The 27722-nt window shown below is 34.3% G+C and overlaps 1 protein-coding gene across 6 annotated transcripts in view; it reads right to left on the bottom strand.

Annotated features, from left to right (window-relative positions):
* The window catches only part of SOX5 (SRY-box transcription factor 5), a 958250-nt gene that overhangs the window by 697203 nt on the left and 233325 nt on the right, over positions 1-27722 (bottom strand). For 5 of the 6 annotated variants that reach the window (XM_044229411.1, XM_044229413.1, XM_044229414.1 and 2 more), the window contains one exon: positions 20051-20147. In XM_044229411.1, coding sequence (XP_044085346.1) covers positions 20051-20133 — 83 coding nt within the window. In that variant the 5' untranslated portion in view covers positions 20134-20147. Of the gene's footprint in view, positions 1-20050; positions 20148-27722 lie in introns of those variants that run through there. The other variant, XM_044229417.1, reaches the window with a different exon arrangement.

The raw sequence follows: 27722 nt of genomic DNA, 5'->3' as shown, positions 1-27722 counted from the left end.
ATGACCGACTCTATCCATTAGAGTCGCTGAATTAGAGTTTCTACCCTGTCAGCATGAAGTGTGGCCCATCCAGCACAAAGCCTCTCACTTTAAACACACACACACACAGCACAAACCGATGAAAGCTGCCTTGTACAGTTACCCGGTTATTGTCATCTGCCTGCTGCATGACTCCAGGCTTTGCTATAATTATTAATTGCACTTGTCAACTGTCATTAATTCCTCTTTAGCATCCCTGTCTTTGAGTAATTAGACAGAACAGCCTCACTGAGCTCATTGTTTAGAGTCCCTTGAAAGAGCCCACTGGGCTTTCTGCAGAGAAAACCATCAGGAATACAATAGGGCACTTCTCAGTTAACCCTTTGGAAGTGTGAACAGAAGAGAAATTGCTTTCACAGGTTCCAGTGGCCTGCTTTGCTTTGTGGGTACATAAAGTACTGTCAGCTACCTCATACCTGGAACCATATTTTAAATGTGTCTTTGCTGCAGAGAAGAGGTATTTAAGTTAACTGAAAAGTCAGAAAAAGTCTTTGGGAAAACAAAATTTCCAAATTAACATCATCACATTTCTAATCGTTTTCTCATTTGATCTTATGCTTCGATGTTGAAGTAAGCCACATTCTTCAGAAATAATATTTCCCTACACTGATTATAGGCCATTTACATATACTACAACATATGTAGTGTTCTGTCAATCTAAAATTTAGAATCTATTTATTCTAAATTTTAGATTCTAAATTTAGGTTCTAAATTTTAGGTTCTAAATTTAGATTCTAAATTTTAGAATCTAAATTTAGATTCTAAATTTTAGATTGACAGGATTGAAGCTCCAATTTTTATTTAGTCCTTTTCCCAGCCTCCTACGTAAGGAGGCAATTGACAGTGCTTTTAATCCGTATAACTGATAGCTCTGAATACATTTTTAAATTCTATTTTAAAACCCCCACACTGAAAATGAAGCCATATTTGTATTTGGCCCATGGCCTCCAGAAGTTCCCTGAGTTTATCCAGGGATAAATTTTGAGCAATAATTTCAAATCAGAATTACTGTGTTATCATTTGAAATCACATAATGCATAAGAAGGCATGTAAAAACTATCAAGTGCTATAAAATGTCATATTAGTATTTTATCATTATTGGCCTATAAAACTAAATGCCTTTGATGCTGTTAAATCTATTGGTAGCTTTAAATTCTTTAGCAATTAGAAATATATCAAGAATAGAGAATATTTAGCCATTTTCTGAAAGTAACACTGTTAATATCAAAATAGTTATCTGTTATTAGTTTAAACCACTTATATAGTAAATCTTCTTGATCTATCCACTCCACTGAAAAGAAAAATCATACAAATTTCTCTTGGAAAAGTTAGGGTCTGTGTAGTTTTTGAAAATAAATGAAGGTAAATATGGACACTAGGGATCCTTAGAGCTATTTCCTCTATTATCCTGGCTATAAGATTTTTTCCAAATGCTGAGTGAGTGCATTTTAGCGATAACAACATTTACTGAAGTCAAGATATGTGCTCTAAATACTTCATATACATCAATCTATTTAATGCTCCAAGCCCTAGGAAATCGGTAGTATCATCTCAAGTTTAAAAATAGGAAAACTAAGCAATAAGTAGTTAAGGAAGTTGTCTAAGACCGCACAGTTACTGAAGGGCTGTCAAGTACTGACTAATGCAAAAGCTCTACTCTTAACTGCTTTTCTAGACCACCTCTCCAGGAGCTAAGACACTACTCCACTTAGGTCTCCATCCAATAGGTAATAACTGTAGATGTGTGGCCAATATATCTTTTCCTAAAGAGCAAGATATATTAATATATCTGAAATATTTGTCATAAAAGTATGACATAAAAAATGTGTTGGATATCTTAGGAACGTGGCATTCAAGACATTCAAAGAGAAACTGGGTGGAGGTGGGGGAAGAGAGAGAAAATGAGTTTTGTAAACGTTGGGGATTATGCCAGCTATCGCTGGGCACTGTTATTACTGTGTGTAAATGCTAGGTTAACATAAAGAAAAATCCATTTTGATTTCTACACACGCAGACACACACACAAACACACATGCACACACATTTACTGAGTACTGCACACCTAGTCTGTGCTAAGAAGTATGTAAGGCACTGAAGGAGTACAGAAGGATAAATTATGATTCTTAACTAAATGGAGTTCTCAGACTGGCTGAAAGGATAGAATTTTGAGGAACACAATTAACATACTACAAAGTGCTAAATGGAATACAATCAATGAAATGGATTGAATGAAAGAGCTAGGATCAATGATGTTACAGGAAGGAAAAATGTGACTTATTAAAAAACTTTCTAAGTATCAAGGATATCCAAATGAATCAAGCTGATTTGATAAGCAATGAATATCACTTAAAACATTCAAGTTTAGTGATGATCAATAAAGAATGATACAAAAGATTTTCTACGGTGGTTGTGAGGTTGAACCAGCCTAAATAATACTGTCTAGGGTTGGGCGCCTGGGTGGCTCAGTGGGTTAAGCCGCTGCCTTCGGCTCAGGTCGTGATCTCCGGATCCAGGGATCGAGTCTCGCATCGGGCTCTCTGCTCAGCGGGGAGCCTGCTTCCTCCTCTCTCTCTCTCTGCCTTGTGATCTCTCTCTGTCAAATAAATAAATAAAATCTTTAAAAAAAAATACTGTCTAGGGTTATCTCGCAGGTCTTAGATGCCATAATTCCATAAAATAAATTATTACCAAGGAATGGAAAGTTTATTTTGCATGCTCTTTACAGAGAAGTCATCTTAAAGAAGTTTGGTATTGAATTTGACTTTGAGAAATGAATTGGACATTAAAAAGTGGTAAAAAGAATAAAATAAATAAATTACAAACAATTACAAGTGCAGATAAGTGTAGAGATAATAAACAGTTATGGGAAAGACAGTGAAAAAAGCTCTACCTCACTGACATGAAGAGGAACTTGGGGGAGCAGGGATGGTGGGGATAGGGTAAGCAGGGGGCGGTAGCAGGCAACAGAATAAAAATTCTGGTCAGGAGGTTTTTCATGGATTTAACTCTGAGAGCAGGAGTTGATTGAGGTGAAAAGAACATTATGGATGAAACGTGAACAAGGAGGCAGCGAGGGTTCTGTACGGAGTTGTGTGGGTCTGGAAACCTGGTTTTCACTACTAAACAGGACAATAGGCAAATTACTTTACCTCCCTCTAGTTCAGTATCCACATCGTAAGATTGGTAGGAAGATTAAAAGAGTTAATCTATGGAAGGCATTTAGAAAAGTACCCAGCACATAGAGTACTCAATAAATGTTAGTTGTGATTATTAATTATAATACATTTATTGCTAACCAATTATGTTTTAATTTATGCCCAACTGACATAAAAGTTATGATAAAGAAAATGAGAGATAACTTAATATGGTATACTTTTCTAAGAGAGTTGCTGCAAAAAGCAATAAACTTCCTTGGGATGTAGTGATTTTTAAAAAATTATTATTTAAAGTATTTATGAAGGGGTGCCTGGGTGGCTCGGTCAGTTGAGCATCTGACTCATGGTTTCAAGCTTGAGTCATGATGTCAGGGTCCTGGGATCAAGCCCCACGTCAGACTCTGTGCTCAAAAGGGTGTCTGATTCAGAATTCTCTCTCTCCCTCTCCCTCTTCTCTCCCTCCCCTCCCAGTTCATTCTTTTAAATAAATGCTCATAAAATCTTTTAAATAAATGAATGGTAAATAAATACATAAAGTATGAGTCATAGGAAAAGTGATCATAATGTTGTAAGGAAGTTTTCTGCAATGAATGGGAAATTGGATTACACGCCTCTTAGTTCCTTTTCATTCTAAAGTGCTGAAGTTCTAATTGATTAACAGTAAATATAGCAAGTTAATAAAGAATCCATATTTTTTTAATCTTTGGAGAGAAATTAAATTAAGGTAATAATTTCCATCAACTTTGGGCTGATAAAGTAATATAATATTGGGAGGGTGAGCTCTAGAACAAGACTGTCTAGATTCAAATGCGGGTGGTATCATTTAATTCTCTTGCATAAGCTTGGGCAGTTTTCTAAATTGTCCCATGCCTCAGTTTCCCCAAACATAAAATTGAAATACTAGAACTTACAGGATTGCTCTGAAGACTGAATGAGTTGATACATGTAAACTGCTTATAAACTTGTTTTGAGTGTTCAACATATGTTAACTATATCTTGTCACTGAGATTTAAAATATAGAATGGGAAAGAATAGGACATACTAAATTTTAGAGAAAAAAAATCAACTGCTATATATCTAAAACAAGAGTACATTTTGTAACTTTCTTTTTATGTCTTACTGTTCTATTCACCCTTTGTAATGCTTAAATAAGTATAACTGAAATTTTAGCCAAAAAGTTAGCTGAAGGAGGTGCAAAAATACAAACTTACAGTTATAAAATAAGTCATGAAGATACAATGTGTAGTATGGTGACTATAGTTAACAATATTGTATTCTATATTCAAAAGTTGCTGAGATATGGGGTGCCTGAGTGGCTCAGTGGGTTAAGCCTCTGCCTTCGGCTCAGGTCATGAGGCCAGGGTCCTGGGATCGAGCCCCTCATCAGGCTCTCTGCTAAGTACGGAGCCTGCTTCCCCCTCTCTTTGCCTGTTTCTCTGCCTATTTGTGATCTCTGTCAAATAAATAAATAAAACCTTTCTTAAAAAAAAAAAGTTGCTGAGATAGATCTTAAAAGTCCTCACAAGAATGAAATATTTGTAACTACTTACGGGGACCGACATTAACTAGACTTATGGTGATGATCATTTTGTAATATATACATTTACCAGATCATTGTTGTATACCTGAAATTAATATAATGTTATATGTCAATTACACATCAGTTAAAAAAATAAAAGCATATTCAATGCAATGACAATATCCACTCATTATAATACCATATTTAACAAAAAGAGAGAGAGAGAGAAGAAGAGAAAGAGAGAAAAGGAAAGAAAGAAAGAGAAAAGAAAAAGAAAAGAGTAGTTAGCTGATGGACTCAGCCTGACCAGTTGTGGAGTATGAACCATAAGTGACTATATAGTGAAGTATCATTCAGTCAAATTTATACTACTTAGATCTGCCATGGTTACCAACACCCATGCTCCAGAATACATTTACCCAATTTCTATTGGGGAACTTATATTATATTATATTTTATTTTGGTTCTTTGAATTGCAATATGCCCTACTCTTCCCCCAAATCCATACCATAACACATAAAAGAGAAATAAATCTTTATGAGAGTGAACAAAACATCATAAATATTGACATTTCCTCTATAGGGGAAGAATCACTGCCATCTTACTATTTATCGAATTAGAAAAGATTATTTATAGTTTCCTCAGGTTGAATTTAAGAATTCGAAACATACAGACTGGCATGTCACTATGGCCATAATATTTCCAAGCCAAATGGAACTACACAGTTTTTCTTCTGCACCATTGATCATGCTATCTCAACTCTCTCCTCATTTCCACCATTCAAGACCCAATTCAGATATCGTGGTCCTAGCTATGCCTTTATGGAGTCCCACTGCTTCTCCATAGCCTCTATCCCCTGGCCGTGAAACCTCTTTCTTCTCTGATATGTGAAATAGGGTCTACAGCCATACCACCCTGAATGCGCCCAATCTCATCTGATACATGAAACAGAACAGAGAACATCAACTAAAATTCAGTTTTACAATGTACAGGTATCATCTGATGAAAATAGAACAAATACTTGGGGGCAGCATAACTGGTAAGAGGAGTCAGAAATCCCTCCCAACTAGTTTTATATAGTGGATATGGTAGGTTGCAATGCAAGATTTCCACAGCACAATTCTCGGTCGTCATAATGCACTTTACAGGGCTCTTTCTTACAGCAACATGCAGGCTGGGCCTATGACTCCATACTAAAAAAGAGGTCATAAAGGCCACTTACTTGGGGTTATTAGAAGGTATTCAGGGACACACCTCTGTATCTCTCACTTCCTTCAGAGATAGATTTCAGAGCATCTCAATACATCTGCATATCCCTCAAACCATACTCCCTATTATTGATTATTGCCATTGGATTTCTCTTAGATGCTGTGAAGCAACAAATTGGAAATTATTGTCTCTGAAAGAAGTGGGGCTGAGATACTCTACATGGCCAAAGACTAATCAAATGCCTATGATCAAATCAGTTGTAAGCTGACCCCCCATCTTGAGAAAACTGGCATGCCTAGCAAAAACCACATCTGGATGCGAAGTACGCAGAAACGAGCTATTAACGTCTGCATCCTGCTTTCAACAGAGGGACTGACATACTCTTGCCATCCTTATCCCCACCTACACCCCAGGACTTTCTATTGCTTTTGAGGCCCAGGATCTCATTTTACTTAGAGTTGTGTCCTCTGCAGCAACCAGCATCATGCTTGGCATATTATGGTATAACTGTCACATGAGACGCCTCCTGCCTCCTGCTTTTCCATCCAACTTGTTACACAACTCTGACAAAGTCCTGGAATGGATAAATGGGAGGCACACCCAAGATGGGTTCACCATCAACAAACTGGGCATACATCCCATGCTGCCTCCAAACTGTCTCATAAAGAAATTACTAAAAAGAAGATGAACCAATATAGAATGTGTTGAACTTTATTTCTGTCCATTTTGAGTAATTTTGTTCAAGGAGAATTGAAAGCAGATGGTTAAAATCAAGAAAATAGACTAAAACCCTAGTTAATGAATGTCTTGGAGATGGCTATGCATGTATTTAGTATATGTTTAACTAAGATAAGCTTGCTAAGCAATATTTATATGTGTAGCATTTCTGCTTTCTCAGGGCTAGTGTTTCAAACTAGCGCTTCCTCAAAGAAATTTTAAATCAGATTTCACCTCTGGTCACATTCCTGCACACTTGTACTTTCTAGTAGTTATGCAGCCTTAATCCTCTTGAAATTTTAGATCATAATTCCAAGAGTTATTAGGTTGGAAAACAGCTTCTGGGCAAGTGACGTTATTCAAAAAACTTTTTATACCAGAAATAATAGTTGGATTATTTCTGCCTCACAGATAGTCTTGAAGTATGATTTTTAGTATAATTCTGACATGAGTGTTCCTTCCTTTTAAATAACAATACTTTCAAAACAAAAGGGAAAGCTGGGGGAATAAATAAAGAAAATACAATGGTTTGTTGATAAATACAAAGGTTAAAATTAACTTTGACCTTCCTTTTCTATTCAGTTTGCCCTATTCTTTTGTATTCCAATGACATTAAATAAATGTTTTAATATTTGCTATTTAAGGGCATATCAACATCTTGAGTTCTATTAAGTCCCTCTAAGCGTTATTCCTTTTAAAATTGCTACTCATAATGTATTCATTTTCTTTTAAAAACACATTATTTACTTTTGAAAAGTCATTCTTATTCCAAAAATTAAAATATTTGTTTATGCTTTGTATCAATACAGATAAAGTTTAAAAATAGAAAAAGTGGTCATGAACCGAAGTTCACTTGCTGGTAATGGAAAGATGGGGAATAAATAAAGAACATAGAATTCATTTTATAAAACAGTTTCTTTCAATCAAAGAAGACAAGTTCATTTGAACAATCGATACAATATATTTTACCTTATTTTAATAAATTTCTTCATTATGGATTTACTAATCACGTTTTTATTGAGACTTTCAGTTATAAAAGTGAGAATAAAGGGGGAAATGCAGGAGGACTTTAACAAATCAAACTGTAGACACATCTGTAAATGCATGGACATGAATTATGCTTACAAGTTATGAGGTAACTTTCATTTTTTAAAAAGTGACTATTAAAAAAATAAATAATAATAAAAAGTGACTATAGAAACACTAGGACAGTACTGGAAGATTTAAATTATGGTTTTCATAAGGTAAATATCTTAATAAGGAATAATATCTATTGTCCATTATATAAGATCTTGAATTTTTCAAAGGATTTTAAAAATCTTATTTCTGGGGTATTACTCTCTGTGACAGTGGAACCTAGTGGAAGTCACATAAAGGCAAAAGTTGGCACAACATAAAGCACTACCCAATGGCCAGAGACAGACCGAATCTGAGGCAGGGTGATCCAACCCTACCATTGGGATTTTAGGAGTAAACACTGGATAAATTTGTTGGCGATGTTATGGCATTTTATCTTAGCCATGTAGACTGTACTTCAATGTATCACAAATTCTAAAAAAACCATTTTGTTCCTCTTGATTTTTTTCCTAATCCAAAATTCAGAACAAAGAATTTAGACATGTTTGTATCACAATATACATGTGTAGAAAATGCTTTCATTCGAAAAACTATGTATAAAGTACTAAAGCAATTTCTATCAAAATTCCAATGGAATTTCTCAATAAAAGAGGAAAAGCTATCCTAATACCTGAATAGTCAAACCAATACTGAGAACAACGAACAAAGCTGGAGACTTTCTTCCTGATTCCAAACTATACTACAAAGCCACAGTAATCCAAACAGTATGATACTGACATAAAATAGACACAGAGACCAATGGAACTGAATTGAGATCCCACAAATAAACCCCTGTATATAGGGGCAACTACTATTTGACAAGGGAGCCAAATGGGGATAGGATAGTCCCTTCAACAAATAAGGGTCTGGAAAGCTGGATAACCCCAACCAGAAGAATAAAATCAGAACTTTATCTTATACTATTCACAAAAATTAACATAAATGCATAAAGCCTTGAACATGAGATCTGAAATTATAAAACTCCAAGAAGAAAACATAAGGGGAAAGCTTCTTGAGAGATGAATTATGACATTGATATTTATAATTTATGTTTATCAATTATAATTGATGTTATTTAAAAATACGTATTTTTCTTTAAAATAAAAGTAACATGTTTATTAAAGAAAGATAATTAACACATGAAATCAAAAAAGGAAATTTTTTAAAAAATCAGCCATAGTCCTTTAAGCCAAGTATAGCTTTTCATCATTTTGCTTATGTTCTTCCAGAATTTTTGTTCTCTGCCTGCTACACACTCATGTGTGTGTGTACATGCACCTACATATCCAACCAATAAATATTTCTTAAATGTTTACCATAAACCAGAGCCTAAGATTTCCCATGCCAACACATAATTTTTAAATGAAATTAATATTCCATTACTACAAACACCACGATTTTTTAAACATAGAAACCATTTTTTAATATATCCAGTTGTTTTCAATTTCATGTTACTATAAACACCATATATGAAAACATTTAGCTAACTTCCTTGAAGTACAAGCATCAACATTAACAGACTTTTCTTCTTTTTTTTTTTTCCTTTTTGAAGCAGGCACCAACGTGAAGCTTGAACTCATGACACAGATCAAGGCCTGAGCTGAGACCAAGAGTCAGACGCTTAACTGACTGAGCCACCCAAGTGTTCTGACATTAACAGGTTTTAACATGTACTGTGAAATGAATGAACCACCAGCCTCAGTCAAGGACAGGTCTAACCTCACTGCAATATCTTCATTCATTATTGTGTCATTTTTTCTTTTCTAATTTGCTAAATGAACTAAGATCTCACAATTGATTTGCATTTCTTAAATTATAAAACTCAAACATTTGATATGTTTGAACCCCAATATTAACTGAATATTCAAATTATTTTTTCTACTTTTCTCTTAAATTGTTAGCAGTTGAAAATACATTTACATATATTGAATATATAAAATTGCCAATACTTTTAATAAAAATGGTACTTTATATCATTAAACCGAGTATACTGCAAACATATTTCTCAGTTCCTCATTTGTCAGTCTTACCACTGAAGATGCAAAAAAAGCTTTTATGTTTATGTGATTAAACCTAACAACGTTTTTGCTTTGTGATGTCTGCCTTGGTATAATTCTTAAAAATAACTTTTAACCCTGCCCCCACTTACATATATATGTGCCAACACTATCTCTTAATACTCTTAGAGTCTTTTATTAAAAATGTAAATCTATAATCCTTCTAGAATTAATATTGGTAATGGCATAAGAATTGAATTTAACTTTTTTCTAAATAGTTAGAAAATTGTCCTTAAACCGTGCCTAAAATGACACTTGTATCAAAAAGCTTTAAGAGGGAATAAAATTCCCTAATTACAGGTTAAACATCATGATTACATTATATTATGTTATATTATGTCATATTATATTTTAAAAACACCAGTTATTCACTATAAAATGTTTAATTCTGTAAAAGATGCCTAGATACATTCATCATCTAGGAAAATAACATCATGGTTCATAATTACTTTAAAAATTGGGAAATATTTATTACATTTTATAATGAATCTCAGCAGTTCAACTTCACTAATTTATGCAAAATGTATTTTCATTTGCAGAATGTGACCATAGGCAAGACTTCTTCCACTGAGAAGATGTATAACCTAATTATGAAAAAGTTCTATGGAGACAGTTTGGGTTCAAGGTTTTTCTCAAATTAAATTATTATTGTTTGAACTGCTTTGTTGTTTAGTATTCTAAAGAAAGACACAAAAATAAGCAACTGCTTGCTCACATATATCATTTAAAAAATTTCTGGTCAACAGTTCATACATTATTTTATTTGGAAGGAAAAATTCTCTTAATTACAAACAATTGCTGAATAAGAGAACAATGCTTGGTTGTTATTAAATTAGTAACACATATTATCATCTGACTTTAAAAAGTAATATAGTCTAATTTTCCTGTAATTTTTGAATGACGCTCATTCATCATTCCTTATCAATCAAGAAGTGGAAAGCTATAGCCAAAGGAATTATGCATGGACCATTATTTTCTGCTAGTGGTTTAGGACTGTTTCAAGTACATCAGCATTAGCTACTCAAACAGCAATATCTTGTTCCAAGACCAGCACAATGGAGCATCTCTATGTGACTGAATTATGTTACTTAAATTGATGTACATTTTGAAATGAACTCTGCAATTCAAATTGTGCTAATAAAATTCCTCCAGTGCATATGTACATACATTTGAAACACCCAGAAAATAAGCTCAATAACTTTATGCAAAGCTATTGAGATGGATATTAGATATTTATAGGTAGAACATGCAGATGATCAAGTATAATCAGGCATTTAAACAAATAATTTTGAGTTAAAGAAAAAATTATAAAAGTATGGTGCCATTAGATTTAAACAGGCTCTTAGCATGCTTTTCATGGTGTTTTTTACTTATGATATTTCACTAACTTGAGAAAACTAAGCTGAAAGTTTATCAAAATGGAGACATTTAAGAGATCGAGGTGCAACAATGAGATATTGATCTAACATGATATGTAAAGCGTTATGAAAACGAATAAGATACAGAAATGTGATGCTGTTCAGGAAATATAGGATTATAATTAATTAATAAACTAGGGATTCCGATCAAAGACCAGCACCGACTCGGTTCTACCACGTGGTACTACAGAACTGTGGGTGAAGTTGTAAAGCAGGGATAGTTAGCTGTGCGAGGAAGGAGTATCATAAACCCTGTATTTATACAACTGTAAAAACCAGCGCCGCCGCCGCCTTCTTTTTTTTTAAATAATAACCAATGTTTTGATCTCAGAGGGTCACTGGATTTTCCTATGACCTTTCTTAATTACTATGTGTTCAGAGTAATGCACATTTTTATCCACAGGTGGCAGACCTTTTCAAAATCAACTTCAATCACATTCAGTATTTTGTTTTGGTGGTGGTTTTGTTGTTGTTGTTGTTGTTGTTGTTCCCCTTAAACTGCAATCTACATTAAAATGTAAGAGTGTGCTACTCAGAGTTCTCATTAATGTTGTACAATTTAGATGATAGATTTGTCAACAAAGTGGCTCATTCTCAAAGGCCAGTGAACCCTGTCCGGATAAATGCCTTAAAAATTGTATATTGCAGAGTAATCTTTAATTATAAAGAACTCACTTGACAATTTGCAATATATTGGGATTATTTTCCTTTTTCTAGCAATAAAGAGTTTTACTATCTGGATTAGGTGACCAAGGGAAAAAAGTGATGGGATTTGATAAACAGTTAAAGCAAAGACCTTGCTTATTTGCAAGTAAAAGAGAAAGGTGACCAAAAGGCGTGTACAAATAACATTAGGATCACAAATTATTAACTAGCTAAATGGTTAAAGCAAATAACTATAAATGCAGTGACATGTTAAAACAATGTTAATACAGAAGGAGATAAGCAAAGCAAAAACAACTGCCATTAATGGTATAACCACTATCCTCAATTTACCTCTAAAAACTCTTGGATTCACAATACCTAGGTAACGTATTTATTTTTGTTGTACCGTTTTGGTCAATGGAATATAAAATCTGATATTCAATGAAGACTTTTTGTGGGTATTGTTGATTTGTGCAAAAGGATATTTTAACATTACACTGTGTTTTAAAATATATAGAGATAAAATAACCATAATTTTATAGTCTGAAAACATTTTACTTCAATCTAATGGCAACGTCTTAATCCTTCATTACATTTTTTAGAACAAGTACTAGAAAGAATAAATGCTTATTTTACTCTCCTATTATTTCTCACTTCCATTACTTTACAAGCATCTTAAATAATTTTACCTAATTTCAAAGATGTATCAGTATAATCTATACTATTTGCAACCACATTTTTCCCGCCTAAAATATAATACATCACTAAAGAAATAAGTAAAACCTATCATAACTATTTGCTGTATTATTTTAACATTTAATTATTATGATTAAATGTACACAATATTTATAGTTTAGCAAACAGTAAGAAAGCATATACCTACAGAACCACCACATAGGACATTCCTGGCACTCTCCCTTAGAGCCAAAGCTCTCCCTTACCCAAATACTTCCTCCCACAGCTCAGCCTCTTTCCTTATTCTTAATTAGGATTCCCTGGTTCTTGTAGTAGCATTTTTTTTTTTTGCTTTTCAATATTTCAATATTTCTTTGCTCTTCAATATCTCATTGACTAGTCTATAAATTTCCATCTTGATGATAATTATTTCCAATTTTTGGCAAATATAAATATTTCTCATGTGAGCATTCTTATATATGTTTCCTTATACACATATGTACATATTTCTCTGGGATATCTATCCAGGATTGCTATGCTTGAGCAGGAGATATAAATTTCGCATTTATTAGGTATTATACTCAAAAGTGGTTGCTCCAATTGATAGCCAAAAAAGTACTGTATAAATGATTGTTACTCTAAATCCTTGCTAATGCTTTGACCAGTTAGTTATTTTAGGTTTCCCCATTCTGAAGTACGTCTAGTGGGATCTTCTAAGTTTAGTTTGTATTTCCTTGAATACTATTGATATTAAGCACTTTTTAATATGTTTGGACACTGGGACATACTATTGTCCATTTGGATTTCTTCTTTTGCCACTTGCCTATTAGATCATATGATTAGATTATATGATTAGATATGATCTAATATGCCTATTAGATTATAGATTAGATTATATGCTACCTGATTTATAGTTTTTAAAAATCTATTCTGATACGATCTTCATCAATGATTTTCTGCAATTTTATTCTACCACTCTATGTCCTGTCTTTTCCCTCTTTTTGGGTGCTTTCTGATAAACAATAAAATAATGTAGCCCTTAATGTAAAGGATGAACTCTGGGCAATAAATGATGTGTCAATTATAAATTGTAAAAAAAAAAAAAAAAAAAAAAAAAGTACCATTCTGGTAGGATATGTTAATAAATGAGGCTATTGCGTTGGGGGGGTGTACCAGGGGGTATATGAAAACTCTCCATTCTGTCTTCTCATACTTCTCTGAACCTAAAACTGCTTTGGAAAAAAAAAAAAAAGTCTGTTTAAAAATAATGCAGGATGTGAGCTTTCTTCATTTAAGAGACCATCTCTACTCCCAAGTCATAAAGCTATTTTCTTAGATTCTCTTAGATTCTTTTTGCCTCTTACACTTAGACTGTGAGCAACTGAAATTGATTTTTGTGTGTGGTGTGATGTAAATTTTGTTTTTTTTGTAGATAATCAATTTTCCCAGTACCAAGTATTAAAAAGTCTATTTTTCTATTGCTTTGGAATAGCACCTTTATTGTAAATAAAGAGCCCATATATTCAAGAGTCTGTTTCTGAGTTCTCTAGTTCATTTTATTTGTTTACTTGTCTACCCCTCACACAATGTTTTTCTCAATTAATAGTTTTATAAAATCAGCAAGGCAAGTACTCCGACCCATTCTTTCTTTTCTAAGAGTGTCTTGACTATTCTTTGTCCTTTTCACTAAAATCAACTTGTCCTATTGCTCCCCAGTGCACGTGTGCATGCACACACACACACACACACACACACACTTTAAAATTATCCAAATAAATAACAACCAGTTGGCTTTTTCTTTGTGATTACACTGTACTTATAAATCAATTTGGCAGTAAGGAGCATCTCTACAATACTGGATCCTTTAGTTCATGAACATCATTTATTTCAGCCTTGAAAATATTTCTTAAAGTTTCAGAATTATCCCCATAGGGATGCTACATATCTCTTATTATTAAACATGAGGTAAGGGTGCCTGGGTGGCTCAGTCAGTTAAGCTTAGGTCATGATCCCAGAGTCCTGGAATCAAGCCCACCATGGGGCTCTCTTCTTCCCCCCTATCCCTCCCCCTCACTTGTGCGCACTCTCTCTAATAAAATCTTTTTTATAAATGAGGTATAAAGTGATGCTGATATATAGAAATACAGTTGATTTCTTATATTGTATGCATCAAACTTGCTAAGCACTCTTTTTAATTCATTTTATCTGCCAATATGACAGTTGGTTGTTTCTTTTCCAATAATAACTCTATTTCTTTATCTTGCCTTACTACATTGGCTAGCATCTCCAGAAAAAATGCTAAATAGCAGGAGTGATAGAAAATATCCTTGTCTTGTTCTTGATCACAAAAGGAAAGCTTCCAACTTACACTATTATAATTTATATTTGCTATGGGTATTTCATATCACATTAGGAAATGCTTTCCTATTTTTAGCTTTCTAAAACTTTTAAAAAATCAGAATAGATGTTGAATTAGAATAGACGTTAAGTGCTTTTTGTATTAATTGAAATGATCATTTAATACTTTTCTTTAATCTGTATTATATAGATTATTGCTTTTCTTTTTTTAATGTGTTAGCAAACCTGGAATTTCTGTAATAAACCAACTTGGTCATGGTTAGTGATCCTTTTTATATGCTGAATTTGGTTTGGTAATATTTGGTTGATGGTTTTTCCATTTATATTCATGAGAGGAATTTGCCTGTAAATGCTTTTCCTCATCATACTTGTCAAGTTTGGTATCAAGATTATATTATCTTTATAAAGTAAGTTTGTGAAAAAGACTTATGTAAAATTAGACATAATTAGACTTATGTAAAATTAGTATTTCTTCCTTGAATTTGTCTGTGAAGCTACCTGGGTCTGGAATTTTCTTTATAGACAGATTTTTGATTACTGAATTAAATTGCTTTAATGGTTACAGAACTATTCAGAACTATTCAGGTTCTCCTTTTCTTTCTTTTTTTTTTTTAATTTATTTATTTGACAGAGAGAGATCACAAGTAGGCAGAGAGGCAGGCAGAGAGAGTTGAGGAAGCAGGCTCCCTGCTGGGCTCAATCCTGGGACCCCGGGACCATGACCTGAGCCAAAGGCAGAGGCTTTAACCCACTGAGCCACCCAGGTGCCCCTCTCCCTTTCTTTTTGAGTAAATTTTTTTTACATTGTGTTTTTCTAGGAACTTGACCATTCATCCAATTCTTCATATTTACCAATGTGAAGTTGATAACATAAAGTTCGTAATATTCATTACTGTCTGTTTAATATTTACACAACTGTGATGATATAGTCTTTGTTATTCTTGATGTTGGTTATTTGCCCTTTATCACTTGCTCTCTTGTTTGTTCTCATCAGAGGACTGGAAAACTTGCTCTTCTTCTGCAACAATTTTTTTTTACTTTCTTGGTCCTCTCCATATGACTATTTGCTACTTTATTAATTATGCTCTTGCTTTCATTGACTCTTGATTTTATTACTTTGAGTTTATTCCATTTTGTTTTTGCTTTTTTGAAATGCCTCCTTATTTTCATTCTTTATTTTTCTTAGTACATTTATTTAAAATATAATTTTTCCAGGAAGTACTTCCTATAGGCATTCTATAATGGTAATATGTAAGAAGTTCTATTTGTTTAGTTTAAAATATTTAAAATTACTATTGTGATTTCTTTGAAATCTTGAAACTTATTTCTAGTTATACGTTTCTAAAATTTATTTGCAACTTGATTTCTAGTGAAACTGGTATGATTCCAATTCTTTTTTTTTTTTTTTGAAAATGGTTGAGACCTATTTTATGACTCAACATATAGCAATTTTTGTAATTTTTCCATGTCTTCTTCAAAGTAATGTCAGTTTTGCAATTTATGCAAAGTTCTGTATATACCTATAAGGTCAAGTTTCTTAAACTTGTCTTTCAACTCTATATCCTTACAGATTTTTTCTGTCTACTTTATTCTATCAATTACTAAAAGAACTGGTTTAAAATGTTATTGTGGGTTTGCATATTTCTCCTTGCTGTTTTGGCAATTTGTCCTTAATATATTTTGAGATTATCTTACTACAGGCATTTAGATTTTAAATTATGTTATCTTCTTACTGAATTGAAACTTCAGTTATTTACAAAGTGACTATTTCTAGTAATGGTCTGGGCTTTAAAGTCCAAAGTGTACACTGTTCAATCAGTGTAGTTACACCAGTGTCCATGTGATAAATATTTGCAGGGTATAGTGTCTTCTATTATTACTTATATTTTACACACGAGGAATCAGTGGTTAAGGAACAAATTGAACAGTAGACATACGGATACCATCAGGAACTGAGCTCAATCTGTCTTCAAAGTCTATACTCTCAACACTATAGTTCTCTTATAAATTCCAAAAAAGTATAGTCAGCTTAGGTTCCGGGGAGAAATGTTTTCACTTTAATTTCTGCAGAGAATTTCTGATGAATTGCTCTGCAATTTAATTTTTCTCTTAGCTTTGAGTTAAATTCTCATTTCTTTAATATTCTCTTAACATTATAATTTTTAAAATCCTTTACCATACAAAAAAGAGACATTTCTTAATCCAGAACTGCAATGGGCAACCTCTTACTCACACACAAGAAAGGTAAGTCTTCAAAACTTTGCTCTTTGCCTTTGAAATAGGCATGATTATCAACAACTGTCAGGAGCTTGCCGCATGCTATTGAACTGCAAAACAGTATCTCAGTCTGCCCTAACCTAAAAAAGGCAGCTGGCTGCAATGGGGTCAAGATTTCTGAAGCTCACTGCAGCCTAACTTCAGGAAAAAGTCAAAAAGGATGGGTGCGAAGCTGATTCATTTCTCCTGGAATAGACATAGTAGTCTTTTTAACAGGAACACTAAGCAACTTCAGTAAACCTTTTGGAATCCCATACTTCTTGTATTTTCAAATTTTAATATGAAGTCATATTTATTATTTAAAAAATTGTGTAAGGCACCTGGGTGGCCCAGGTCATGATCTCAGGGTCCTGGGTTCAAGTCCCAAATCAGGCTCCCTACTCAGCGGGGAGTCTGTTTTTCTCCTTCTACCCCTCTCCCCTGCTCGTGATCTCTCTCTCTCTCAAATAAATAAATAAATAAAATATTTAAAAATAAATAAGTATAAATAAACAACTGTTTAATCTACAAAGAAAGTTAAAACTACTCATGATTCCATGATCTAGAGCTAATATTTGATGTACTAACTTTCAGGTATTTTCCCTGTTAATTTTTATGCATTTGTAATATAAGTAAGTATGTATGTGTGTGTGCACATACGTGCGCACACACACAAATTTAGAAATACAATGTATCTTTAGTGTGGATTCTGACTTAATATTACATTATGCATAACTCCATATGAGTTTAAAAATTCTTTAAAATATTTTATTGACTGTATAATACAAATGTACTCAAATTTATCCAACTACTGTTCCACTGCTGGAGAATTTAGTCAATCTCAAACTATTCCCATTATAAAATAATGAAAATGAACAAATATATTTATATCATTTGGTCTCTTCCTTTAATTATTTCATTAAGTTAGATTCCTGGAAGTGAAACTGCCAAATATTGTTTATTGGGCCCTAATATCCAGTCTCTTATTATTCCAGGATAATAACTTCCCCAGATTCATCTCCCAGAATAAAAACTACATTTTCCAGCCTTTTTAATTATGGCTTTTTTGTATGACTATGTTCTAGCCAGTGGAATGTAAATGGAAGGGCTATGAACACCTTGCAGAAGATTTCCTTAAAGAGAGGGAGCATGATCTTCTCGTAGTAATATTCCCATCCTGTAGCTAGCACATGTACATGATATCTGGAATACCAATTCTGAATATTCTAAAACACTAGGTAAAATCACCTGTTCAGAGTAACAGAGTAAGATGAAGGATCTAGGTCCCTGATGACTGTGCAGTCACCCCACCAGCACCAAACTGCTTACACAGGCTTCACAAAGAGAAAATGTAAATTTCCATCTATTAAAAACTCTTTTGGATTACTTGTAACCAAAAGTTTTCCAAACTGGTGGAGTGGAAATGTTGCATAGAATGCTTTGGAAACATGTAAGGCTCATACCAGAGATGGCCAAATCACTTCCTGGAAAGTTGAACAAATACAATGCTTTCCCAACAGTATTGAAAGCACCCACCTCGCCATATTCTTGTTACAACATTATCATTCCAAACTGCTTTTTACTGGTTGGATAGTAACCATAACCCTGCATTTCTTTTATTAGTATGCTGCATTAGAATTACATTCTGCAATATTTGTTCTTATAGTTTATCTTTATAAATTAAGATGTTAGTGCCTTCTTATAATAATAGCTCTTTACATGTGATGTTGGCCATATTTACTAGAAGAAGCCCCAGATTTACATTTGCCTTTTAATCATATTGATATTGGTTTTCACTTGTAAAACTACATAAGTTTCATATTTGCAATAACCCATTTATGACTTATTCCACTTCTGTTAAGATAAAAATCCATTAATCACAATGTTTTCTTCCATGTTTTATTATTTCATTTGTCCCTGAATATATGAAGTCTTGTTTATAAATACGTTAAGGATATAATTTAGGTTTTAACAATTTTTAAAGAAGGTAACAGCAACGATTGATTCTAAAGGTTTTCACAATTAAACTTACATCTTGAAGTTCTAGAAGCGTAAATTATAAGACCGTAAGAGTGGATTAATGAATAAATAAATTTTAGTTCACTATTCAAAGAGACCATTTTCTGTGATTCTTTTTAGGAATAAACAGAATTCCCTTTCCATCTTACTAGTGATAAACTTCTAAACAAAGGATTCCTTACCTCCAACCTTTTCTGCTGTCACATACATGAAAGTTAGTCAACCACTAGAATATAGGAGGATTTTCAAGTCTAGGTCTGCGGTCAAACTTTCAGTTCCTATTCCCAGAGTATAACTTTTTTTGAAAAGACAAACAAGCATTTCATAAATGCACTCACAGACAGATGCCCACTAAATATTCCTGCTAAGCAAATTGGAAAATATCTGTTTGTTCTGAGCAACATTACATTTTTGTACATGTTTACAAAAATATACCCTGGGTACTTAATAGTCTATGGAAGTTTTTGTAAAATATGTGACCTACCTATTGTGACCAAAATAGTTCTTTGGCAACAATGACAAAAAAGCAGGAACAAATGTTTTAAAAAAACATTTTTCAATGGAGAAAAAAAGCTTTCACAACTTCAAGAAAAGTGTATCTCATTAAGAAAACAAAAATAAAAGAAATGTTGCTATCATCTGCCAGTTTAGAGACATTACCTTCATAATGAGTTTCCAAATTATAATTACAAATCTAGTTGTCATCTGAATATAAAAGACTATGTAGTATAGTTTAATATGCATATGTCATATATTTTACTTATAAATTAAAAATAAGAGAAGGCATATAAACTTTCATTTTTGTAAAGCAGCAAATGTAGTAATTGATTTTTCAAAGGTGTATATTAATGTATTTTATGAATATACCTTTTTCCTACCCAGTGCAGTGCCAAAATTCTCTGTTCAGCTTTCAGAATCTTGTAAACGGATTCACAGAGGAACTGTGTCATCAGCAAGAGGAGTGCTAGAAAAAATAAAAGTAGACCATTAACAGCACATTTTAGTAAATGTATCGACATAGGACTTTTGGAAGCAGGATTTTCAAAGATTTTTTTCCAAGGTTTTCAAAATAAATTTCTATATGTAAATTTACATAAATGTATAAAAATACAACAAATATAATGAAGTTATTGTTTATGGGGAAAGAGGCATTAATTTGGCACTTTAATGCTACTGAGATGCCTAAATTATAACCAAATACTCTGTTTCTGCTTCTGTACCTTCACTTGCTAACCCATGAGGAGATGGAAAAATACCAGCAAACTTTTTATAGGCACTCTGTAACCACACAACCCCCGCCCAGAATTGAACCTGACAGAGTGACTGTTTCCGGGCCCCCCACCCAGCTCTGGGTGCAAGAGATAATAACCATCTGGCACCCCGCGGCTTGACAGGGAGACCCCGGCCAATCCTGAGGTGACACATACCCTAGCGGCGCCAACTAAGCAGTTTGAAGAATGACAGCCCTTTGACCTAACCAATAATCTGTTCCCAGCCTTTTCCCGCTCTGTAGCGCGCCAGTCATATTATAGAGTTGCTTTTTGATTTTCCCGTGGTATGTGGCGATTTGTTACAAGATGCTATGATGTATGCTAAGTCCCTGCCTTCCCAAAAATAGTGTATAAAAGGTGTTGTGATCCTGAGCTCGGGACCTCTTAGCGTCACTGGCAGCGAGAGCGCGGAGGTCCCGGTTTGAACTCATAATAAATGACCCCTGCTGTTTGGCTTTGACTCTGGACTCTGGTGGTCGTCTTTGGGGGGTCTCGGAATTTGGGTATTACACTACAAGAATTAGTCTAAAAACATATACACATATAAATTACATTACATGCATATATGTATATATATATATTAATCCCATCAGAAGTTGTTCATTCTGTCTAATTTTCATGTAAAAATCGTGCAGATGCTATAGGACAGGCAACACTAAGATAAATTTTTAGTTCTTGGAATGATTTATGAGAAACCTTCAGGTGTCCTCATAGATCCTTTCCTTGATTCCTTTCAAATACCTGACAGCATCTGTCCGCACGGTACCATCTTAGTGGGAGTCATTCAGCTATGTCTACATTCACAATTTTCACTATACATCTCTAGGACTGTGCTACTTAGCTCAACTTCAGAAATCTGTTCTTGCCACTTTCATGAGTGCACAAAAGCTCTGTCCTGTTTCCTCAGGCTGGACAGAAATGGCCTCTGCTACTCCGCTGAAATTCCTAGGTGTCAGACTTCTGAAAGCAGGGAACCCATACATGGTGGTCTAGCCATAGCCTGGGTACCAGACCAGTGTATTCAGTATTAGTATTAGTAATTATTAGTATTTATTCAGTGTTAGTTCAATCCAGGGAGAGCTGGGTAATGCTTCCGTGTTCATTCTTACTACACCATTGATTATTCAGTTTTGATGACAAGATTTATGGCATTTGAGTAGTTTTATTACCATATGGTATCTGTCTGGAGCATGATGGGTAGGAAGGGATGTTACTTCACTCCAGTATCAGAACTTTTGCTAATAAACACAGAAATCCAAAAGTCATCACACTGATGACTTCGCATTATTGGGGCACTTGGGTGGCTCAGTAGATTAAGCCTCTGACTCAATTTCAGCTCAGGTCATGTTCTCAGTTTTCTGCATCTGGCTCTGCACTCAGTGTGGAGCCTGCTTGAGATTCTCCTCTCTCTCTCACACACACACACTCTCCCTTTGCCCCCTCCTCCTGCTCTCTCTCTTTCTCCCCAAAAAAAAAAAAAAAAAAAAAAAAAGCTCCACATTATTTCATTAGTTTGCAAATTATCCCATTGGAGAGTATTCCAAAATGAAAAAAGTTATTAAAATTTTTGAACATCAGAAATTATACTGCTGTAATAAAGCAAAGGTTGTCTATACATAGTCTGCTAATTTTTAAAAAAATCCTTTTCATTAAAAACATTACTAAAAAAGTACCCTAAACTCTACATTTTTTCAGTTAAGTGAAATGTCACATCTGACCAAATAAAGAGATCACACAGAATTTACTTAAGAATGAACAAAAATTTTGTCATATCCTGTATGTTGGCAACACAGAAATATACAGGTGGTAATTTTACCCACAAGAGGGAGCCTGTATTTTTACACTTTTGTCATAGAATTTGAAAAATTTGAATTAAAATATAAAATTCTAAAAATGTTTATTGATACCATATTCTTTATGTCAGGTCAATTTTTAAGAAAGTCAAACTTTGGTTGGCATAATTTTATTCAACCTTAACATGCAGTACATCAGATAATTGGAAGTATAATTAGAATTTTTACAAATTTCCTACCTATATATATTTTTTCATATATAAGAAGGAAAATGCAACTGCCAGAAGAAGCCTAAGAGAAAATTCCTTTTAGGTGGTAGTAACATTAGTTGGGATAAATTGCTAGAATTATTATGAGTGCTCTGGACACAGAAGTAAAATGTTATTTCAGTCATCCTTTTATCAGAAAAGAAGCTTGTGTAAACCAATAATTTTCTATGCATTTGTAGAACAGGAAACACCCTATTTAAAAAATTACTGTGATGGCCATTCTCACTCATATTACTTAAAACTTGCTTAAGAAAGGATATAACTGGCATAACACTATGATGAACTCTCCTTTCTCAGAGTTGAGAATAAATTTTTTTTTTAAAAAAAGTAAGCTTTATTCCTTCATAGTCTATGATCTCCCTAAACAGTATCATAAATTACGACTTTCCAAATATATATGCTCTAGATTTTGTAAACACATAACACAATCATCAACTTAAAAACTACCTTATAAAACAAACTAGAGCAACTCTTACCAACCCAGAGTGCTCTGCTCTATCACATTCAGAGACAGTAATAATCCAGCAGAAATTTGTTTTGTGATCCCTCATAGAGTGCAAGGAAGACAGAGGACAAACTGTCCCTCTCCCCCAGAGCCCTCAGCTACTCCACCATGTTAAATAATGCGGCAGGGAGTCAAAGAAGAAGGGGTTAATCACTGCTATTGTGCTTCCTTCTGGAATTCCAACCTATCCATTAAATCATTGTTTTTTCTCCCACTAGGGACTGTGAATCTAATGGACCTAAAATCAATACCTTATAAATGACATAAAAAATATATTCATTTTATGGACTAATGTACCCTAGTGTCTGAATCCTATTTACACCCTCTACTTTAAAAAGGACCAACAGACCCATTTCTGCCGGTAAAAGGTTCCTCAGTCACTCTGGTGACGTGCAGCAGAATGCAATGTCATAGGAGAGTGCAGCAGGAGGGAAAGATTGGTGGTTGCAGATCTGCTCTTGTAGAAACTGTAAACCTGGTGGGCGTGCTTGTGTTAAGAAACACAACCAGGGAGGAGCCCGTGCAGGTTGCTCCCTAGAGCTCACTGTGCTCTGAGGTGTGTGGGCAGGCCTCCTCTGTTCCGTTATCATGTTTCTAAACTTACATAAAATTTTGAGTGCATCAAATATTACATAATATTGAAAAAAACAAAAAAAGTAACTTCCATTTAATAGTGAATTCTATAATGATTGAAAAAAACTGGATAAAAAATCCTGAAAGTCAGAAATGCTCATAATAGACTGAAGAGATAATATAGCCAAGTAACCGTAGTATGAGATTACACATTAAACCACTGCCATAGACCAGCTCGTAGGCATTTCCTCTATCAGAATCAGCAGAAAAACCACCATAAAAAGATACACAACTATCTGCTGGCTTTTTTTTTAATGTATTAAGAACACACACACACACACACACACACACGAAGGTTTTATATTTATAGAATAGTCTTTAATGCAAAGGACCCACATACTTGCTTCAAATGCCCTTCTTATCAATTACAAAGTATCATGTTTAGCTAAACAACAAAAAAAAACCCTCAATTTACAATGTTAGTAACTTTATAAAGGGATAGCTTCTTCTACTTATAGTATTTTTAAAACATCAAATACAGAACAACCCTGAAAAACACAAAATTATCTGCAGTGCAAAGATAAAAGTATGGCCAAAAAAAGGAACAAGAAAGCTAAAAACTAAAGGAAGATCTATTTTCCTGAAAACAACAACAAAAAACATCATTTGAGTTACTCTTTGTGTCAATGGGTACAAATCAAAATAGAAAGTAATGAACAGGAAAAGCAAATTGAAAACAGATACTTTTTGAGATAATTCTAGCAACAGGTCAGTCTGAGAGTCCCTGTTCAGTTTTACTAGCTTAAAATCCATATAGTTACAAAATTACAGATTGAAATTTTAAAAAGAAAAAAAAAAAACTGTTGTTCTTTATTCCAATTGCCAACCAGAGCCATTTATCCCCTATTAGATAAAGTATAATAGACTCTACCGAAAGGGTCATTGGCCTTCCATTTAATGATATTGCCAGCCCCAATCTGCATTTTCCCGGCAATGTCCCTCAACACAGAATAAATGGCTGATCTCTTCACAATAACAGCTGATTTCTATTTATTAAGCTAAAAAGGTCACCATTTTCTACGGCTGGGCCGCCCTGCACTATTGATAATTTTATGCATAAACAAATGGCAAATTTGTGCCACATAAATATGCATTAGCAATTACTTTTTCCTCGGGCAACGCTCACCGCATGCAAATGTGTACCTCGAAGGGCCTGGTAGCTTTTGTTTTAGCTCTTGAACAGTGAAACAAAAGAGCACAATAAACAATTTTAAAATTGCCAATCAATAAGCAATGCAAATGCAAAGGTAAATGGCAAGAAACTTGCTTAGAAACAACAAAACAAAAAGTGAGGTGGAGCGGGCTTGGTGGAAGGATTTTCTTTTTTATATTATTTCATTTCTTTCCCTTCCATAATGAAAAGGCTAAAGTACTCTTGACACAGAACAGCTAGAGAAGCTGGTGCTAAAGCAGATGCCAGATGGGGAAAGTGGAAAATATACACATGTTGAGTAAACACACACACACACACACATACACCCCAAAAGGGGGTATGGGAAAAACTGTGTTCCACTGTGATTTCAAGTGCATCACCTATTCAAATTTCTGATTTTTCAATTTCAGAGATTCAGAGAATTTTAAAATTGAGAGGAGCTACAGAGATACATTGCCAAATCTTAATTCCACTGTACTGGGTTATGCTGTTTCCTAATACCATCTTCCTCAGACAAAGGAAATATATCTGATCAATAAGTAGGATTTTTTAGGAATGTGAGAAAAAGTAATAAATGAGGAATACATAAATGAGAGAGAGAGAGAGAGCAAGCAAAATATCTACATGTCCTATAGATGTTTAGGATTAAAAAAAAACAACTATCCAATCTCAGAATAATTCAAGACTAGTATCAGGGCATCAGGATAGAGAGATAAGGGACAAATAAGGTGAGCGGTAACAAGTGTAAGAAAGCCTAGGAAGAAAAAGAAGTATTACCTAAGTTGAATATGAAAACAAATGATAACTCAAAAAAGTTGGTATTTTTTAATAAAAAAATGAACTTCAATAAGGTTTTTTGTTTTGTTTTGTTTTGTTTTTTAGTGCTATCTATCAGGCACTGTTCTAAGTGCTTTACACACTTAGATCCACTAGGCTTGACCGTCCCAGAAACTTCTGTGGGTTAGTACATTTCATAGCATGCATTATCAAACAGAAAAGTTAGAAAAGGGGCTCCTGGGTGGCTCAGTGGTTTAAGCCGCTGCCTTCGGCTTGGGTCATGATCTCAGGGTCCTGGGATCGAGTCCCGCGTCGGGCTCTCTGCTCTGCAGGGAGCCTGCTTCCTCCTCTCTCTCTCTCTGCCTGCCTCTCTGCCTACTTGTAATCTCTCTCTGTCAAATAAATAAATAAAATCTTTAAAAAAAAAAAAAAAAAAGAAAAGTTAGAAAACCTGACCGGTTACTCAAGGCAGTGCTAGATCTGGGCTTTGGACCCCGTCTGAGGCCAGCACCTGCAACTTCACTACTGTTTAAGACTGCCATCTGTTCTTTAAAACCCATCCATTATGACCTGATTGGAAAATCACTTTCCCAATGTACAGGGGGCCCTGCTTTGTATAAATAAGTCAAATTGTATTTTAAAGATCTAAATTCAGGACTTATGTAAGTTTCCTTAACCTAGTTGTTAAAATACCTTAGCTTCTATAAAATGCGCAATTTGTATATTAGTATGAAGGCACATTAATACATGTACACTGAGAACATGCCATTGTCTTAATCATTTGGGGACAGAAGCACACTTTCTGATTCCCATCTTGATCTTTGTATAATTAAAGGTTTTAGTATTATATAGCAGATTAACTCATATTAATAAGAAAGAAGTAAAGGTAAATAAATATTCTTGGCCTGAATGCAAATAGGAAACATGAACATCTAAAGTTAGCATGTAGCTTTGTTCTGCTCTGAGTCAAGCTATTCTTCAAGGGGACCTCTTAGAATCCTCACATGGATACTAAAAGTAAAAATTCTTTAGAGAAGACCATGAAACTTCTCCTGGCAATACTGCCCCCCTGATTATATCAGAGTTGGAAGATCAGGCCCGTTGCTAGCACATTGAGTGCCTTTGTGTAAATAAGAGACAGATGCCTCCTTAGGTGGGCCATTCAGAAAATACATTACCTACACAACCATACAGCAGGCCCCGAAAGAAACTTTATAGTTTTTTTTTGTTAGAAAAGTGTTATTTCTAGTATTAAAACCCAGCTTGTTTAGAAATTTTTTGAGAACCAAGTACCCACTTATTAACATAACATCAGTACAGACAGATCCCAATATGATAGTAATATCTTATATGATAATTCTAATAACTACATAAATAGTTTACTTCCACTTTGCTTTGCTTAGTTTTAATTTTCGGTATTCATGGCTGAACATATAAAAACTCGAGTATGGTTTTCTTTTATCCAATACACGCAAAATATGTGTGCCAAAGACTCTTAGAATATAATAGGTCAAAGTTTTAATCATCATCATTTTCCTTTACCTCTCTATGCAAGGGAAAGATTTCAACTGGTGTGTTATATGGACATCACAGTATCCAAAGGCTCAGTGTGGCAGAGGTTGGGTCTAATAATCAAACTATGTGTCCTGATCCCACTTTCAGAGCAACAAAAAAAATTAGGTTTAGATAAAGGATATATTTGAGAGGTTCAGAAAACCAAATGAGCAGCAGGCAGTTCTAGCTAGAACTCTGTGTGGATGGCAGCAGGAAAGTCATTGCCTCATCTGTCCTGGGTGAGGGTCTACCAGTCTCTTTGTTTTAGATCCTTTCTTTGTCTGTCTCCTGCCCTGTTGATCTGGACGTGGGCGAACCTCAGTGGGACAAGTTTCTTGGACTCCCCTGGCAGTTGGCTTCCAGGTGAGTTCAGCTACTGGAGAGAGACTGGAACCTGATGTTGGGGGACACCATGGTGCACATGTACATGGGTGCATGTGTGCATGAGTGTATGTGTGTAGGTGAGCACCTTGGGCTCACTCTCTCCTTCATTTACTTTGTAAAAAGCATGTTATTATAGACACTTACGTATTCAAAATAGAGACATGAGGAAAACAAACCGCCATCACCCATCTTCAAGTTTC

The sequence above is a fragment of the Neovison vison genome, chromosome 12 (genome assembly GCF_020171115.1).
Source record: "Neovison vison isolate M4711 chromosome 12, ASM_NN_V1, whole genome shotgun sequence".
Lineage (NCBI taxonomy): Eukaryota > Metazoa > Chordata > Mammalia > Carnivora > Mustelidae > Neogale > Neogale vison.
This window is presented reverse-complemented; position numbering and strand designations above follow the sequence as displayed.